At 40.9% G+C, this 20059-nt stretch overlaps 1 protein-coding gene and 1 long non-coding RNA gene across 4 annotated transcripts in view; one reads left to right on the forward strand and one right to left on the reverse strand.

Moving 5' to 3' along the window:
* Nucleotides 1–12706, reverse strand: LOC125129496 (uncharacterized). The gene is made up of 5 exons (XR_007135487.1): nt 12651–12706; nt 10013–10058; nt 5840–5887; nt 4195–4344; nt 1–643 (listed from the first exon to the last, which is right to left on the reverse strand). It is a non-coding gene; the product is annotated as an uncharacterized LOC125129496 (long non-coding RNA).
* The window catches only part of FCRL4 (Fc receptor like 4), a 25300-nt gene continuing 8919 nt past the window's right edge, over nt 3679–20059 (forward strand). The window contains exons 1-6 of one of the 3 annotated variants that reach the window (XM_047784236.1): nt 3679–4269; nt 5808–5908; nt 10357–10611; nt 12019–12273; nt 12581–12865; nt 13991–14278. In XM_047784236.1, coding sequence (XP_047640192.1) covers nt 5830–5908; nt 10357–10611; nt 12019–12273; nt 12581–12865; nt 13991–14278 — 1162 coding nt within the window. In that variant the 5' untranslated portion in view covers nt 3679–4269; nt 5808–5829. Of the gene's footprint in view, nt 4270–5807; nt 5909–5980; nt 6005–10356; nt 10612–12018; nt 12274–12580; nt 12866–13990; nt 14279–20059 lie in introns of all 3 variants that reach the window. The other 2 variants (XM_047784235.1, XM_047784234.1) reach the window with 2 other exon arrangements.

Raw genomic sequence — 20059 nt, forward strand, 5'->3', positions numbered from 1 at the left:
CTTTCTTTCTTCCTTTCTTGGCCTCCAGTGGCATGTAGAAGTTCTCTAGTCAAGGCTCAAACCCATAACACAGCAACAACCCAGGCTGCTGCAATGACAATGCTGGATTCTTAACCTGCTGGGCCACAGAAGAACTCAGTGTATGACTGTTTCAGTTTAGTTATGTCTGTTTGTTTTGTTTTTTAGCTTCCACATATAAGTGAATCATACAGCATTTGTCTTTTTTAGACTTACTTCACTTACCATAAAACCCCTGGGGCCATTCATGTATGGCCATTGGCAAATTTCATTCTTCTTTATAGCTGAGTAATACTTCATTATATATATCACATCTTTATCCATTCATCTATTGATGGGCACTTAGGTAGTATCCATATCTTGGCTACTATAAATGGTAGTGTGATGAATGTAGGGGCGCATATATCTTTTGAATTAGTATTTCAGTTTTCTTCTGATAAATATCCAAGAAAGAATTGCTGGATCATATAGTAGGTCTATTTTTCATTTTTGAGGAATTTCCAGGCCAGTTAAATATTACAAAGTTTATAAAACTGAATCTTATGTTGCATATATAATGTGAAAAGTAAATTCTCATGCTGATTTCTTGTTGCAGAAGAAAATGTGTCAGGTTTCCAGTTCCCAACTGAGAAATAATAAATAATGACAGAAGAAAATTATGTCCATATTCCAATTTGTATTTTTCAAATTTGGATTTTAAATATGATCTCCCTTTTTACACATGCTTGTATTATGGTACACACACATCCAATATTTTGGCAAAATAATTAAACTTTTCTTGAATATAGCGATTGATTTATCTCACACCAGACTTTCTTCACTCTGCATTGCCTGCCTGACTCCCATAGGCTTTGAATTCACACCCATGGAGATAGGCTGAGTCAGATTAAAACAGATGCCAAGGGCACTAATCAATGAAAAGCTATTAAAAACAGAGTGAATTGGTAAAATGTAAACTTACCCCACTCTCATAGAGAGCAGGCTCCCATGAAATATTTTTAAAAATACATCTCTCCAAAGCAGCTTTCTCTCTATCGAGGTTTTTGTGATATGCAGTTCCAGCTAAAATTGGGTAGTTAACAGACAAAATTTAGAACCAATGCATGGCTTAATGCTGTTTACCAGTGATGAATGATTCTACTTTGGGATCTAAGTTTTAAATTCTTTCACAGACAGCCTCCCAATGATTTGTCTGGTTTGGAAAATTACAAAATCTAACTAAAAAGTTATGGTTTTTAAGTTTTCATTTTGCTGATTCTTTTTAAAAATGTGTGGCTAGGAGTTCCCATAGTGGTATAGTGGAAACAAATCCGACTAGGAACCACGAGGTTGTGTATTCAATCCCTGGCCTTGACCAGTGGGTTAGGGATCTGGAATTGCCATGAGCTCTGGTGTAGGTCACAGACACGGCTCGGATCTGGCATTGCTGTGGCTGTGGCACAGGCTGGCGGCAATAGCTCCAATTAGACCCCTAGCCTGGGAACCTCCATATGTCACGGGTGCGGCCCTAAAAAGACAAAAAAAAAATGTCGTGGCCAATGGAAGAGAAGTAGTAAGAAAATCAGTTTCAACATATAAACAAAATCCAAAACAGTGTCTCATTTTCCCTTCCAAATAAGTGTTGGGCCCTCCTAACATTTGCAGGTTCCAAGGCAAGAGTACACATGGAGGTCTTCAGGGTCTATGTATATCTGGAAGTTGAAACGTTATAAATCAATCAAGTGAGTGAATAAAATATATTGTATCCTCATACCTTGGCAAATGTACCTTTCTAAATGACCTGGTAGTCTAGGTTCAAATATAAAATTCTTGGATCTGGAATTCTGTACTGGAACAGGGCACCACAAGAAATGCAGGCTCTAGTTGCAGGTCCCAATCCTGCAGCTTCCTCTTTCTCTCCTCCCACTCCTCACCCCCAACCTTCAGCTCCATCCCTCTGCTCCCTGTCAAGGGCTAAATTGAAAAAGCTCCCAATGGCCAAAGCTGAAACATTTTAAGCAATAGAATGAAGTAGCACTAGATTATTACCTAAAGTATAAGATAAATACCATGAGTCCATAGTGATGTAAACAAAAATTGAAGGAAGGAAGGAACCAGCAAACAAAGGAAGAAAGGAATGAAGAAGCAAATGAACAAACAAACACACACACACACAGACAAATAAGTAAATGAGGGAGAAAAGACAAATCCTCCTTATAAATGTGGAATTTAATCCCCTTCCAGCCCCACTTCCTGAGTACAGGCTGGACTTAGTGACTTAATTCCAAACAATAGAGTATGGAAAGGGATAAATAGTAATTCACTGTGATGACAACTAGCAAACATGACCATAACTGAGCGATTGACATAATTCGTACTTGCAATAAGATATGTTGATTTCATGTAACCCCTGATATGATGTGATGAGAAGTACACTCTGCTTCTGTGGCATTCTTTCTGAAAAGCCATAACCCCAGTGGAGTCATGAGAAAAGTATCAGACAAACCCAGACTGAATGGCATTACAATGGCTAGTACTCCTTAAAGCTGTCAAAGTTATGAAAAACAAAGGAAAACTGAGAAACGGTCACAGATCAGGGTAGTCTAAGCAGAAATAACTAAATGCCATGTGGTATAATAGATGTGATACTAAAAGAGAAAAGAGATGTCAACAGAAAAAGTGTGAAATCTGAATAAAGTGCAGAATTAATAGTAATGTACCAAGATATAGAAGCAATCTAAGTGTCCACTGACCGATGAATGAATAAAGAAGATGTGGTATATAAACACAATGGAATATCAGTCACCCAGAAAAAAAAATGAAATAATGTCATTTGCAGCAACATGGATGGATCTAGAGATCACTATGTTAAGTGAAGTAAGACAGAGACAAATATCATATATCACTTACATGTGGAATCTAAAGAAATTATATAAAAGATCTGTTTTTACAAAGCAGAAATAGACTCACAAACATACAAAACAAACTTATGGCTACCAAAGGGGGAACAGGTGGGGAGGGATAAATTAGAAATTTGGGATTAACAGATACATACTACCATATATAAAACAGGTAAACAAGGACCTACTATATAGTACAGGGAACTATACTCAACATCTTGTAATAACCTATAATGGAAAAGAAATATATAACTGAAAAAGAATATATACATGTATATATATATATATATATATGAAAAACACAGGCCATTTCACATAATTCATCCTATGTCTGTTATCTTCCCCTCCTAGCAAGGCCACAGGTCATTTATTCATAGATACTAGTGCTGGTGAGGTGGTGATGACTGCCTGCTGCCTTTAGCAACACTCATCTCTCAGTCAATTTGGATGTCCCTTCCACTGGGAAGACTCTCCTGAGTCCCCAGAACTGGGTAGGATTTCCCTCCTACTGGACTGTCAGAGCATTTTTCCCTCTGTATTTAACTCCCTGTTGGCTTTTCTGTCTCCCCATGGGGATGAAAGCTTATCAAGTCTTGCTGGCCACTATGTTTCCACTGCCTGGTGCCATGCCTACATGTGATTATATATTTGTTGAGATATTCCTGTAGCAAATTTTAGATTCTATGACCTGAAGTTGAAAATTTCATGGTCTATTCTCCAAGAAGAGCATGATAGGGCTATAATTTATTCATTTTGCATCCTACTCAGATCAAAGTTTGTTGCTTCCTCTGAGACAAATGAGTCAAGATATTTTCATATAAGTGCAAGTTGTCTCATGATTCAAATGCTTCGTCTTATATCAATAGTCAGCCAAGGTGTTCCAGCAGAGCCTTGTCAGGGGCCAGAGGAGGGCATTTCTGTGTTGAATGAGTTCTCCGACTCTGGAGTAATTTAGCTACATCCTTGGATTATGTGAATCTCAACAGGACTGGTGTCTTACCTGATATCTGGGAACAGGGAGAATAAGTTGTAGGTTCCTTGGAAGACAAAGCCTGGAGTGTTCTGAAACTATGACAACGTAAGCCTTGAGAAGCTATTCATACCAAGATGTCACAGCAGTGCCTAAGTATTCTTATCAAATATTGACTTTCATCATTGAGATTTTCTCACACTGGGCAACATACTCATTGATATTTTAAGAAAGATTCCTCTACTTCCCTCTTTCACTTCATTAACTCAACCAGCTATACTCAGAGAAGCGCTTTGCTGAACTCACTCCCCAGTGCTGGGAACTGACCTGTCTGCCAAAAGATGCTCCTCAGGATCCCAGAGCAGACTTCCATGCTACTGTGGGCATCCTTGCTGGTCCTCGGTAAGTGAGGGGAGGGGTGGGAAGCCTCTGCTCCCCAAGGCCTCTCCTTTGGGCTGCTGAAAATGGATTTTATTCCTATTTAGAAGAGCAGAAAATGAACAAAGGGGGAAGATATTGATTTAATGGTTTGAGAGGAAACAAAAAATTATTTCTAAAAATGTGTTCCTCATTTGCTCCTAATTGCCTTTGGAAAAACACATTAAACACCCCCCTCCAAAAAAGTTGGCTTATTTTTCCATGTAAAAAACTAAAATTAGATTTGGTTCCCTTTCTAACCACAGACCATGAAGACCAAAAGTGAAAGATAAGTTGAGGTCAGTGGTGAAAGGACCATGTTCTGACTGGAGCTGATGTAGAATGAGCTTCTGTAGAGAAGAGTGATTTCTGGCTCTGTATTCTAAGATCAAACCTGCTCTGATGTTTGCAACAAGCATGAGAAGAGAAGAAATCAGACAGTGTGTCTTTGATTATTTTTCCCTGCTTCTGTACTACTTCCCAATATTGTGTCCAAATGAGGCACTGACTTTCTAGTAGTCGAAGCTGGGGAAATAAAGATCAGTGGGTCATTTATACACTGAATGTTATTAAACATGTTTGTCTTGCTTTCAGCTATATTCTGTTCTCGAGATCCCAATTAAGGGAAGAGTTACTGGTGTGACTGGCACATTATGGGAACTCAGTAAATAGTGGGTGAATGGCTGTATGGGGCATAGCTGGGCACTGCAGAGGACACAGGGACATGGAGGACACAGCTTCTGCCCTCAGGCACTGGTATTCTGATAAGAAAATCAAAGTACAAATGCAAGATCATTTGACTTGGCCATACAAGAAAAATATTACATAATGCATCATAGGATGAGGTCTGATGATAATTCTTGGTGATAATAATGAATGCTTGCTGAGCGCTGTGTCAGACAGTTTCTAAGACTATCCCATGTATTAAGATATCAAATCCTCTATCAGTCAATGAGCTGGAACTGCTATCAACCCTATTTTACAGATAAGGAAACTAAGGCACAGAGACCATTTCTTGCCTTAAGTTTCATATAGCAGTACAGTGGCAGAGTCAGAATTCAAACCTATAATCTGACACTGGAGCTATGATTTTAACTGCTGCCCCATCCTGCATGTCCAGTTATGAGTTTCAAATGGGCTGTGACAGTAAGTGTTCTGAGTCAAAATAAGAGTGAAGATGCTGAAGCCTAGAGGTATCACAGAAGGCTTCCTGGAAGAGGTGGGATTGCATCTGGGCTTTAACGCACTGATGTGATTAGCTTTTGCTTTGTATTGAAGAAGGAGAATAACACTCCAGGGAAAAAGACAGTGAAGCCAAGCCTCAGGAGCAGCCACAGTCATGTCAAAAAAATAATTAAAGCCACTCTTAATTGATAGATTTACTACTTTAACTCATTAAAAATAAGACTAAGAGGTTGGTTTTATGGTCCCCATTTTACAGATGAGGAAACTGAGCTCTTGGAGGTTTTTTGGTAGTTTGCCCAGGGACACACAGCTAATGTTCCAACCTCTTTCTCCCTGAGTCTGCAGCCTGAGCTTTTGGCCATGGCCTTACCTGCTTCTCCAGGGTGGATGGCACTGGACATGTTTCTTCTCCTTTTGGCTGGAAGTGGAAAATGGGCAGGTGGGTTTTCAGTATAGAATGGTTTGGGACTCCTTGCCTTGAACTGATGCCTGGCTCTTGATTCTCTTGCAGCAGCTCCAGTCAGTGGACCACTTGGTAAGTCCCCCCATTTCTTTTCCTTTCTCTTCTATTTTTCTGGATCTCCTAATAACCATCCTATATCTCAAATACTTGTAAAAAGAGGCCTTGTCCCCACATCTTTTTCCTGAGAACTACAGGCAGGTGAAAACATGTCTTAGGACTCTGACCCTAAGAGTATGGGAGTCATGCTCCTGGACCAAACCTGCCTTTGTGCTGGATGATCTTGGAGGCTGGGCTGGGACACATGTCAAGGAGTTTAAGGAGAGGGGCGTGTCTCCACCAACCTGACAGAATATATAGAATCCAGAGAGGAGAAGGATAGAAATAAGCCATTACCTCAATGGGGGAGGCTGGCGTGCCAACAACTTCTAGCTCTAGCTCAACAAAACACTGACCCTAACCCTGTGCAACCATGTCATGCCAAACTTCAGCAGTCTATGTAGACATTTATCTGTTAATAAGCTCAGATCATGATGACTTTGAGCCCCCATCTAATGGTCAGCACAAAGTCCAGCATCCTGTTGGGAACTCTTCCCAGGAACCTTGGCAATCCGTGAAAAATCATTCAAGCCCGTTCCCTCTGGGGAGCTGCTTATGTCAGCCAGCTCCAGCCAGTGGGAGCCACTGTGCCTTAATGCACACTGTCCCCTGTGGCTTCTAGGTTTGTGGTTCTCCTCCTCCGTGCTGTGGATGCAGACCGTTTCCCACAAATCTCTGACTAACTGGGAGGAGACTGTAACTTGACGGGACTGTGTTCAACATTCTAGGATGGAGAAATGAAATATCGAGAGTGTCAGCTAGAAGATGTGGCTAATCTCAGAACCCACAGACTCAGTCCCAACCTCACAAAGACCCTGACAAGATGTGTCTTCTGGCCAGAGGGCCACCTGCATGTGGCAGGGGCAGTTTACTCTGACTTGGGAGCATTGAGGCTGTCAAAGGAATTCTCCCTTTCCTCCAGTAAAAGACCTATTGCCCAAATACCCATTTCCCTAACCCCAGGTTACTTCCTGGGGGCTGAGGGGAGTGGAGGATGGGGTGGAGGGGAGTGAAGTTGGGGGAAGATGTAGTGGGTACTGGTGGGGGTGGGAAAGACAGTGCAGATTTCTATTCTCTTCAAGAGAAATACAACCCCATACCTACTGGCAACATAGTAGAAAGTGAAAGGGAAAAAAGTCTGCAGAGACACATGAATGTGTATATAACCAAAGAGAACATTTGGGTTCTTCATTTAAAACAAGCATTCTGAGTATGCTACAGGTTTTTTTGTTTTTTTACTCTACAGTTTTTGCCTCCAATTTCCATTACATTCGGGTATAATTTTAAGGAATATTTGGGCTATTCTTACAGAAAAACATAAGTGTATTTAAAGTCTCAAGCTTTAAACAAGCAATTGCTTCTACGCCTTTAAATATAGACCATCCTCCTTATTTGAGTATAAAAGATACTCAGAAAAAACACACTTAGGTGATTCCACTTACAATTTTATAGTAAATTGCATATCCCCAATGTTGACCTTTTATTTTTGAAAAAAAATACACATAGAAATAATTTTTTAATTTTCTACCTCACAGAATTTAGATTACCATGGGCAATTTGTAGAACAAAGCATGAATCTAATACTGATTTTTTTTTTTTTTGGTATGTGGTTGCTGCCACAGCTTTAGGTATCAAGACTATATTCAAGGCAGGAAGCGGGGGTGAGGGGGAGTAGGAAATTAAAATTGCAAAAGAGCTTCCCTGCTAAGCTTCTCTACTCTCATCTTAAAGGAAAAAACCTTCCCCCAGAATCCCCACCTGCTAGTCCACCCCTAGCTTTACTCCTCTGACATCTTAAAACTTCATCACGTGGCTGGACAAGTCAGTGTTTCATTTTTTCACACCCATTGGTGTGGAACAGACTTAAGAGAAGGGCATTAGGACTGACTTTCAAAAGCCGAACAAGTATTCTCCCTATCATCGATTGCTCTTCTTCAATTGTTAACAAATTTTGCTCCACTACACCTGTCAGTGACTTTGGGAGCCATCAGAGCAGGGGTCCCAAAAAACTTTTACCAACTTCATGAATTACTGCATCTTTGGCAGTATCTGAAGTATCACTTTACATTCAATTTTCATTGTACACACAGTGAAAGACTGGCCTCAAAGCATGGATCTTTAAGCCATCTCGATGATAGCATTAAAGGGGTAAGAATGTTTGAGTGTCTGTTTCTAGTGAAAAACTTGGTTTGTAATTACTTTTATTATGCCACGGAAAAAAGCTTTTCCCCCCATCCTCTTAAGTTTTATAATGGCAAATTAAACTGACAAAAGATAGATTAACAAGAGGAAAAAAAATTTTTGCCCAAAACTTACAGGAGTACACAGAAAAATACAATTAACCTATTGCATTTGGGACAGTTAGAATTTGGGACTTATATAGCCTTTGGAGAGAAAAAGGGGCAGGGGAGAAGGGCACTCACTGGAAAACAAATTACTTCTAAGAAAGATAAATGGGCCTTTAAGAGATAGATGGGGGAGCTATAATAGTTTTGTGACCATGTCTGTTTAGGTATGGTGCCTACTTCCGGTCTCTGGTGATAAGAGCCAATTATTTATTTGCTCCTGGGGGAGTGATTTATGACCATTGAACTCTCGAGAGGCTTTGCTTTTAGGCAGATTAGGGAATTCAGAATAAAAAATAAATAAATAAAATCTGTTCTCAAATGGCTTCAGCATAAAATGATTTTTATGCCATGGTGGTGTATTCTCCCTTTCAGTTACTACCCTCACAACCTTGAAATGCCAAAACTTAGAAAATAAACGCTCAGAGGAGAAAGAGCCGCAGTAACAGTTTCTTGCTGGGGAAATAAACTTAACAATTTCCCAACTCAGAAATTGTCTCCACACAGGTAGTAAAGAAAGCAAACACTCTCAGTATTGAACAAGCATTAAACCAGACTATAATGGGCATCACGGGTAATCCACTAAGACATTGCAAAGATAGAAAAAGATCTCCCGTTCTTATATAGACAGGCGGATTCAGCTCATTACATACATATTTTCAGGATTAAACAGTAACTAGTTCTCCAGGAGGAGGACCTTTTGTCACACATAGTTTATTCTAAATTTATCACGGTAATTGGCTTTTATCCAGAGGAAGAATAAACATCTCCTATCTTTAGGACTGGAGATAGTCTTGCATAGTGGAGCAAGGAGCCACCAAAGTTAAACTCTTATCCTCCCACGGGAACTGGAGTTGGGAGCTGGGATAGCTGGCCCCCTGGATGTCTCCATTACAAAACGAACACTTTCCTGAGAAAGACCTTTCTGAGGTGTGAGATTTGCGAGAGGCTTTTTAGCCTTTATAAAGATTCATGTACAAAGAACTTCTGAAAGAAAAAAGAGAAGGAGAAGCCTTTCCCCTTATTTTAAACAGGCAGAATTAAACCTCTTATTTTTCTTTTCCCCTTTTTTTTCTTTTTTCTTTTTTTGGCAGCCTCATGGCATATGGAGTTCCCAGGGGCCAGGGACCAGATCCGAGCCATAGTTGTGATCTAAGCTACAGCTTCGGCAATACCAGATCCTCAACGCACTATGCTGGGCCAGGGATCAAACCTGCATCCCAGCCTTCCCAAGACATAGGGGACCCCACTGCGCCACAGCGGAAACTCTGCTCTTATTTTAAATTTGCATTTACTCTTACCTTCTCCAGCTTCTGCCCGTCAATGTTTCAAAGATCTTAAGGCCTGATTTTATGCAAGGCTCATATTTTATTTTTGTGAAAGAGTATGTCTGAGGTGTGGGAAATTAGAAGCACCTAGCTCCCAGCACTCATACTCTTTATAAAATATCTGAATATAATTCTCACTTCAGGCCGTAGCCTGCTCACCCCTCCTCTTCCTACTTTGGAGGAAGTACTACATGGACCCTTTTCCAAAACAATGTAATTGACCTGAAATTCTTACACTCCTCCCCTCCTCATCCCCCACCCCACCATGTGGCCCTGCCACACAAATGCTTATCTTAGAGAGACGGTCTTACCCTAGGTGGGAGGGAGGCCAAGAGGAATCTACTTGAGGACCTGGTCCTATGGAAAAAGGAAAAGGGTTTATGAGCGTCCCATCACTGATCTTCCCTTGTGGTGGTGGTGTGTCCTGAGGGGTTGCCCTCTGAAAGGCCAGTCTGCTCCTGTACACCATGAAGCAACCCCTGCCCTCCCAGGTGCGGTGAACTCAGCTGGAGAACTTGCAACTTGGAGAAACAGCAGCCCTGCTAGGGGGCTGTTTACAGATTCTGCAAAGCCTGGTCCTCCAGTCCATCTCACGCAAAGCACTGTGGTGGGACTGCAAGGGCCTTCTCCTCAGACTCATTTCTCTTCTCCCCAGCTACTATCCCCCGATCCGTGATCTCCCTCCAGCCTCCATGGACCACAGCCTTCCAAGGAGAGAGAATAAATCTGACTTGCAATGGATTTCAAGGCTCTGCACCAGCAAAAGTAAAGTGGTACCGTAAGAACTTTAGGAAGAGATATCCAAGGGAAACGCCAGGAAATACCCTTGAGGTTCGTGATTCTGGAGAATACAAATGCCAGGTCCCGGGCTCACTCCTGAGTAACCCTGTGCACTTGCTCTTTACTCCAGGTGAGAAAGGGGGTGAATTAGTTGACACTTGGAAGTGGTTTTGTTACCTCTTAGCTCCTTGGTGTTTCCACGAACTGAGGTCCTTCGTTCTGCTCTAACCCATCATTTCGGCTCCTTTCAGATTCATGTCCCCCTCATTGTCTGTAAGTGTTTCTTTATTGACATTAGAGTTTGAATGTCTAATATTAGTCAACAGACATTCTTGCACCCTCACATAATTGAGGGAAAGAGTTAGTTTTAGGGGATTCAAAAGTGAAGCTGTCTTAGACCCTGGCCTTCAAGGACTTTCTAGCCTCCTTTGGGAAAACTTCCATATATACATGAATGTTCTGAGCACAAAATAGAAAGTGAAAAGTGCTATAAAACAAGAGTTCAGGAGTTCCTCTCATGGCTCAGCAGTTAACGAATCTGACTAGCATCCATGAGGACACAGGTTGGATCCCTGGCCTTGCTCAGTGGGTTAAGGATCTGGCATTGCTGTGAACTGTGGTGTAGGTCTCAAGCATGGCTCGGATCCTGTGTTGCCATGGCTGTGGTATAGGCCAGCAGCTGCAGGTCTGATTCAACTCCTAGCCTAGGAGCTTCCATATGCTGTGGGTGTGCCCCTAAAAAGCAAAAAAAAAAAAAAAAAAAACCAAAAACCAAAAACCAAAAACCCAAACAACGAAAAACAAAAAAAAACCAAGAGTTCAGAAATGGAAGATCTCCAGCCTCAGGCCCCGTGTCCCCACCTGTCTTAAGATCTGTTCCTTCTCTCCTCCTACTTTCTAACTGGCCTACATATCTCTTTGTGTCCAATTTTGCCAAAATTGGAGATCATCGGATCACTCCACAGGCATTGGTCTATAGGAGCAGATATTCACTGCCATCGTCTCAGAGAGAAAGCACAGAACTAGCCTCTGATTAGAACCTGAAGAGCAGGAGAATTTCCTTAGTGGACCACATTCACTATCCCTCAATCCTGGATTTGTGTCTGTAACCATAAGTCATCTGCATAGCACCCTCCAATGCACTGTAATGTATTTAAATGTACTTCCTAGGACATTTCTCCAAAACCTGTGTCTTTGATGACTCCTGTTCTGAGATTTGGTAAATTGCTACTGATCTTGGCTGTACTCAGGGATGTTGGAGACTCTGGTCACACCTCCCCTCAAGTTTTCCTCTCCCTATTAGAATCCTTATATTTTGAATCTCTCCCCAATTAAATAAATGTGTTTGGGGTTGATTTAGGAATTGTGTCCAAAGCAGGTTACACTGATTTGGAAGGAAATGAGTGAGCCTGGATCCGAACTCTAAATCTTGGGGGAGAAAAATAAAAAAGAAGAAAAAGATAAAGTCTGTGCAATTCAGGATACACAGAGGAAGGAGTGCTGGAATGACAATGTCTTATCTCTTCATGGCTTCTAGCCTCCTTCATTCTCCAGGCCCCACATTCTGTGTTTGAAGGTGATGAGTTGGTTCTGAGATGCCAGAAAAGGGGAAAAGAGAGACTGACTTCTGTGAAGTACACTTGGAATGGAAAAATTATTTCTAATTCCAATAAAGGCGTGGAACTTTTGATACCACAAGCAAGTCTAAACAACAGTGGCAGTTACCAATGCATCGGATCCTTTGAAAACGCTTACATATTGAAATCAAATCTCAAAGTTATTAGAATTCAAGGTAAATCCTTCATTTCCTACAGAGGTGCTTAGCAATGTCAGAAATTGTGGATGTCAGTGGGGATTTATGTAAGTCAATATCAGATCAAACTCAGGATAAATGCAGGACCTAAGTCCTCTAAGAAGCAGAGAAAGCGGGGTGGTTGGACTTAAATAATCCTGGGGAAGAAAAATGTGATAGAGGGGTCAATAAGCCTGTTTTTCTTGCTGTGTGTCTGAAGGTTTTCTGGAATTGAGAATCCACACCTGTCTTTCCCAGAGGGCCAAATACCCTCGTACTGAGATCTTGATTTTCCTCATTTCTCTAGAACTGTTTTCACGGCCAAAGCTGACAGTCACAGACTCCCAGCCAAGGGAGGGGAATTCTGTCAACCTGACCTGTGAAACACGGCGTCCTCTAGAGCGGCCGGACACTCGGCTTCACTTCATCTTCTTCAGAGGCAGCGGAGTCACCCTCTCCAACTGGAGCAGGTCCCCAGAACTCCACATCACAGCCATCTGGAGAGAAGACTCAGGGGCATACTGGTGTGGTGCTGAGACAGTGACCAGTGGTGTCCACAAACTCAGCCTCCCGCTTCAGATCGATGTTCAGAGTGAGTGCTGGAGCCGGCCAGGCTGTGGCCTCTGGCTGACTGCTCCTTCCGGCCCTGTGGAGGTTGGGGCTGCCCCATTCAGATAGATTTTGTCATCCGTGACAGAGGCACCAGGCTTAGACTGAGAAGTGAGATACTATCATAAAAGAAATACAGGATTTCCTTTCCATCTCTATTTCTCTCAAAACTCAGTCTTAATTTTTAAAAAATTTTGCATAATGCTTTTTAATTTTTTATTAAAGTATAGTTGATTTACAATATTGTGCCAATTTCTGCTGTACAGCAAAGGGACTCAGTCATATATATCAATATATGCATGATATATGCATTCTTTTAAAATATTATTTTCCATCATGGTCTATCTTAGGATATTGGTATAGCTCCCTGTGCTATGCAGCAAGGTCTTATTGTCTCTCCACTCTAAATGTAATAGTTTGCATCTATTAACCCCAGATTCCGAGTCCATCCCACTCCCTCCTCCCACCCCTTGGCAACCATAAGTCTGCTCTCTATGTCTGTGAGTCTGTTGAAATTCTATCACCTTGAAGTGATAGAGGTGATTCATGGAGGGAGACAAAAGAGTTGGGGAAAAGAAAACAAAAACAAGAAACAAAGTGCCCTGCTCCTTGAATTGACAGATTCCAGGAAGTCAGATCTTGGGGCAAATTATTTAGAAGACAAGCCTCCATGAAGGTGAGTCCTAACCAATAGCAACAAATGGTGTGATGTGTAAAGCAGAAGGGAAGAACGTATACACGTACAAAGATAAATACAGGAAGTATCATCTTGTCTTAGGTACCTCCTGCAAAAGGGTGTGGTCTAGGCCAGTGTGATGATAGCCACGACTGCTATTCCCTACCCCTCAAAATAATTCAGACTGACGAGGACATGAGACAAAACCCAAATGCTTTTCTAAGGCGAGCCAGTTTTCTCTCCTGGAGCCTAGTGTATCAGGACAGAAAGGTTACATTTAGTGATACTCTAAGTCCAAAATTCAGTCTATGGGCTACAATGCCAGCACCTATGAAGAGCATATCTTAAAGTCACATAAAAAGTGACCCTGTCCAAGTCCAAGCCCCGTGCTTCTCCCACCACGACCTTACCTGTTGTCTTGTGTTCATGCAGGAATCCCTGTGTCTGGAGCGCTCCTAGAGACCCAGCCCCAGGGAGGCCAGGCAGTGGAAGGGGAGACACTGGTCCTTGTCTGCTCCGTGGCTGAAGGCACGGGGGACACCACATTCTCCTGGTACAGAGAAGACATGGAGGAGAGTCTGGGGAGGAAAAGTCGGCGTTCCCAGAGAGCAGAGCTGGAGATCCCTGTTATCTGGGAGAGCCACGCAGGGTTCTACTACTGCACAGCTGACAACGGCCATGGCCTCATCCAGAGTGAAGCAGTGAACGTCACTGTAATAAGTAAGTTTTCATCCCTATTGACCTTACTTATTCTTGGATTTCTCATCTGAGGGGTGATCTTTGTGCTTCTTTTTTCTATTTCCATTTTGCCATCTTCCATTGTGATAGATAATTTCTTCCATTAAATATTTGTAATTCAGGTTTCTGGGAGGTACTTCAGTGAGGCAATGCTGGCCAGGAGCCATTTCACCTCTTGAGGATAATTTTGTGTGCCTCTATGCTAACCCACTGTGTGTTGCTCTCAGAGAGCAGCCTTATGTCATTAGCAGGGGTTCAGGATGATCCATCATTCTAAGCATCAACTATATTCTCCTTTCAGTAAATCATCTGCAAGACCAAAGATGTAAGGCATTCCTTTACTCCATTACTGTAGGTCTGAGAGTGTCTCAGTACCAAATCATACGCAGGCCAGGAAACTCACAAGTATCGAGAGTGGATACAGAGCCTCGTTATGTCATAGAGGAAATAAGCCTTCCTTTGGAATGCTACAGTCCTAGCTTACATCTTTCCCTTCTCCTATCTCCAAGGAGCCATACTAGGTGAAGCCAGGTTCCCACTCGGCACTCCTGGCACTAAAGAAATGGTTTCTTCGGGGCTTCAGTTCATCCTCTGTCTCAGGTTCCTTTGCATCCTGCCATTTAGTCTTTGTTGGCTGTTTCTCCACGTTGTCCATACTAGCCTCGTGAAGGTAGGTCTCTATTTTGACCATATTTTATCCCAAGTGCCAGTTCTAGTGCTTAGCTCATATTAGACATTCATAGATAGTTACTGAATTAATACAGTTTACATATATCATTTGTGTTTACCATAGTAAGAATCCTAGAAAATAAAAATTTATTATCACCATTCTACAGAAAAGGAGTGGGAAGCTCAGAAAGGTTTGGTAATTTGCATAAGGTCACAAAGCTTATACCTGGCAGCCCAGATGTGAATCTCAATACAATCTTTTAGCTCAAAGAAACAGAGATCATTGTCAAAGTTCTTTGAAGAAGTACCACAATCAATAAATAGAGAACTGTGATGTTTATATAAAAGCTGTCAGCCTTGACAGAGCCATGAACCTGAACACTTGGGTAAGTGACTCTGGGAAGGGGGTACTATGGTAATGGCCCAGCTGCTGTGCAATTTTCCCTTCAACTCCCTCGAGGCAAAGTCTTGTGATAAAGCAGGGCCTTCTTGGGTCAGGGCACTGACATGTCTTCCCACAAACAGATGCCACAGGAGGGTCTTCATCTCACCCTAAAAATTTCTTGGTGAACAGTAACATTAGGGGTAATTCCCAGCAGATAAGGGCAGAGACTAAGCCCAGTGTCATTTTAATGGCATTTTGAGAATCAGGTGGGAAAGGGGAAAAGAGGTTAGCAAAGCTGAAAGCTGCCAAAAGATGCCCTCTAAAGACTCTTGAATGCTCTAAAATCCAGAGTGACATTGAAAGTAGGAGTGTTGCTTCTCTTATATTGCAAAGTTTACCTTGCAGAGCCCAAAGGTTGCAATCTCTGAAGAGAATAATTATAAATCTGGTGGTAATTCACATCTAAGTATAAAAATTCTCATCCGTTTTGAAGATGAGATTGAAGTCATGAGAATGAATTTGCCTCCTCTGATACTAGCAGTGAGCTGGCTACTTCACACAGGTAATTTCATTTTACTCTCACAACTGCTCTGCAAGGCAGATGTCATCACCCGCTCAGGAAATGTGATCTCAGAGGTTAAGTACTTATCAAGGGTTCAGTTGATGTATGACAAAACAAGAATTTCTTTTCTTTCTTTTTTCGGCCATGCTCACAGCACGTGGAGGTTCCTGGACCAGGGATCAAACCTTTGATACAGGGGTGACCTGAGCTGCTGCAGTGACAATGCCGGATCCTTAACCTGCTGAGCCACAGAGGAACTCCATGAATTACTTTTAAAGTCTTTTTAATGTGTGGACCTTCTGCAAAATCTCTGTGCTTAGAAATGGAAGAATTTCTAGCAGGAGATAAACTCTCTGAGATAGCCTGGAGCACTCAGGCTAAGGTGGACTGTCTTAGCTTGCACTGCTATAACAAAACACCACAGACAGGGCAGCTTTGATAGCAGAAATTTCTTTTTCACAATTTCGAAGGCTGGGAGTCTGAGTTCAGGATGCTAGCATGGTCAGGTTCTGGTGAGAGCTCTTTTCCTAGCTTGCAAACAGCTGCCCTCTGGCTATGGCCTTATGTGACAGAGTTAGGCGGTGGGAGATCTCTGCTATCTCTTCTTATAAGGGCACTAATCCCATAATGAGGGGGCCCCTCTCATGACCTCATCTAAACCTGACTACCTCTCAAAAGCCCCATCTCCAAAACCATCAATCATACTGGCCTTAGGATTGCTTCAACACATAAATTTTGGTGGAACCCAATTCAGTCCATAGAATGGGCTGAAGTTAGCTAGAGTGGTGCTATGTGGGAACAGACCTAATGTGTGAGGGTGTCCCCTAAGCCGGTCAGAGGGTAGCATGAAATTTCTGAAGGCCTACAGCAGTGTGTAAGGGTAACAAATAAGAGCTAATACTTACATAGACATAGCACTTGCCATGTGTCAGGAACTGTTCAAAGCACTTTATATATGTTAACTTAAAATACAAGTACTACTATAGTTACCATTATATCCATTTTACAGATGAGAAAAATGAGGCACAGCTAGTAAGGGGAGGAACTGTGATTTTAACCCAAACCTAATTTTAGCATCTGTGCCTTCCTTTCCTTTTGTTGTTCCCATTATATTGAGATAAAAAGGACCTATAACACTGTGTAAATTTAAGGTGTACAATGATTTGCTACATGTATATATTTCAAACTGATTACCACAATGAGTTAGTACATCCATCACTTTACATAGTTCCAATTGTGTGTGTGTGATAAGAACTTTTATAACATCTGCTATCTTGGCAAATTTCAAATATACAGTATAGTATTGTTAACTATAATGACAATGCTGTACATTATATTTCCCAAACTTATTCATTGTATAACTGGAAGTTTGTATCCTTTGACCATCTTCACCATTTCCCCCACCCTCCACCCCCAATCCCTGGCAACCATTCTTTGTTTTTATGAGTCCTTTTTTTTTTTTGTCTTTTTGTCTTTTTGTTGTTGTTGTTGTTGTTGTTGCTATTTCTTGGGCCGCTCCCGCGGCATATGGAGGTTCCCAGGCTAGGGGTTGAATCGGAGCCGTAGCCGCCGGCCTACACCAGAGCCACAGCAACGCGGGATCCGAGCCGCGTCTGCAGCCTACACCACAGCTCACGGCAACGCCGGATCGTTAACCCACTGAGCAAGGGCAGGGACCCAACCCGCAACCTCATGGTTCCTAGTCGGATTCGTTGACCACTGCGCCACGACGGGAACTCCTTGAGTCCTTTTTTTTTTAAGATTCCATATATAAGTGAGATCACACAGTATTTGTCTTTCTCTCTGTCTACTTATTGCACTTAGCATAATGCCCTCAAGCTTCATTCATATTGTTGCAAAAGGCAGAAATTTATTTTTTCTGACTGTGTAATATTCACATACTCACATTCACCATATTCACATTCCACTATGGTGGAACATTTTATATATATATATGACATTTTCTTTGTTTATTCATACATCAATGGACACTTTGGTTGCACATGTCTTAGCTATTGTAAGTAGTGCTACAATAAACATGGGGATGCAGCTATCTCTTCAACTTAGTAATTCCATTTCTTTTGGATATATACCTATAAGTGGGATTTCTAGATCATACAGTAGTCTGTTTTTAATTTTTCAAGGAACCCACGTAATGTTTTCCATAGTGGCTACACCAATTTACACTCACACTAACAGTGTACAAGTGTTTTCTTTTCTCCACATCCTCACCAACACTTGTTATTTCTTGTCTCTTTTATAAAAGCCATTAGAACAGGTGTGAGGTGCTATCTCACTGTGGTTTTGATTTGCATTTCCCTGATGACTACTGATGTTAAGCCCATTTTCACATACCTATTGGCTTTTACATGTCTTTTTGTAGAAATGTCTATTCATATCTTTTTTAATCAGTTTTTAAAATTGGATTATTTGGATTTTTTGCTATGGAGTTGTGTAACTTCATTATTAGGTATTAATTCTTTATCAGATAGATGATTTCCATGTATTTTCTCTCATTCTCTATTGCCTTTTATTTTGCTGCTTATTTTTTTGCTGTGCAGAAGTGTTTTAATTTGATGTAGTAGTATTTGCTTATTTTCACTTTTGTTGCTTGTGCTCATGGTATCACATGCAAAAAGTCATCACCAAAGCCAATGTTAAGGAGTTTTTCCACTGTGTTTTCTTCTAGGAGTTTTATGGTTTTATGTCTTACAATTAAGTTTTTAATACATTTCAGGTTATTTTTTGTGAGTGGTAAAAGATAGAGATCCAGTTTCATTCTTTTGCGTGTAATTATCAAGTTTCACCATCATCATTTATTAAGACATTATTTCCTCCATTGAATATTCTTGGCTCCCTTGTCAAACATTAGCATGGATTTATGTCTGAGCTCTTGATTCTATTTTATTGTATTATGAATTTGTTTTTATGTCAATACCAATCTGTTTTGATTACTCTAGCTTTGTATATAGTTTGAAGTCAGGAAGTGTGAAGCCCCCACCTTTGTTTTTTAGCTTCAGAATTGCTTTGGCTATTTGATGTCTTTCGTGGTTCCAAAAAAATTTGGGGATTTAAAAAAAATTTCCTTTAAAAATGTCAATGGAATCTTAATAGAAATTGCATTGACCCTGTAGATGGCTTTGAATAGTATGGACATTTTAACAACATTAATTCTTCAATCCGCAAACACAGGGTATCTTTCCATATATTTGTGTCTTCAGTTTTCTTCAACAATGTCTTACAGTTTTCAATATGTAGATCTTTTACCTTCTTGTTTAAATTTACTGGTAAGTATTTTATTGTTTTTTGATGCTATCAATGATAGGATTTTTTTCCCTTTATTTCTTCTTCAGCTAATTCATTGTTATTGTATAGAAACACAACTGACTTTTGCATGTTGATTTGTATCCTACAACTCTACTAAATTCATTTATTAAATCTAACAGATTTTTTTTGTGGCGTGTTTATGATTTTCTTTATATAAGATCATGTCATCTGCAGAAACAATTTTTCTTTCTCCTTTCTAATTTGGCTGCCTTTTATTATTTTTTTCCTTTCCTAATTGCTCCAGGTAGGACTTATAGAACTATGCTGAATAGGAGTGATGAGAGAAGACATCCTTATCTTAGAGAATTGATCTAATGGAAAAATCAGAATTCCCCAACAATTTAGTTTATGTCTTCTGTCAGTTTCTTTCCCACCTTACCTTCAAAGCACATAAGACTCAGTCTTCTATGGGGAATGAATCTGGTGTCGTTTCTGTTGTGGTGTCTATATATATATATATATATATATATTTAAGAAGAACAATCTATGAGTTATTGTTGGCTCAACTAGTGCCCTAATCAGCAGTGATATTCCTTTTTTTCTCAGGCAGGCTGCTGTTCCCAAGTTAGGCACTTAACATCTTTCCAGATGTCTGGGGGAAATTTCTAAAAGGCCAGATTACAAGAATACAGGATAGATAGACGGATAGATACATAGACAGATACATAGAGATACATAAATAGATACATAGACAAATAAAGAGATAAATACATAGGCATAGACTTCCCCTCAAATGTTAATTTCTGAAATTATGTCTGTGGGTTGGTGCAGGGAGCTGGCTACCTTTTCTTCCTTTTGCCACAATCCACCCAGACTCTTG

Source organism: Phacochoerus africanus, chromosome 6 (assembly GCF_016906955.1).
Source record: "Phacochoerus africanus isolate WHEZ1 chromosome 6, ROS_Pafr_v1, whole genome shotgun sequence".
NCBI lineage: Eukaryota > Metazoa > Chordata > Mammalia > Artiodactyla > Suidae > Phacochoerus > Phacochoerus africanus.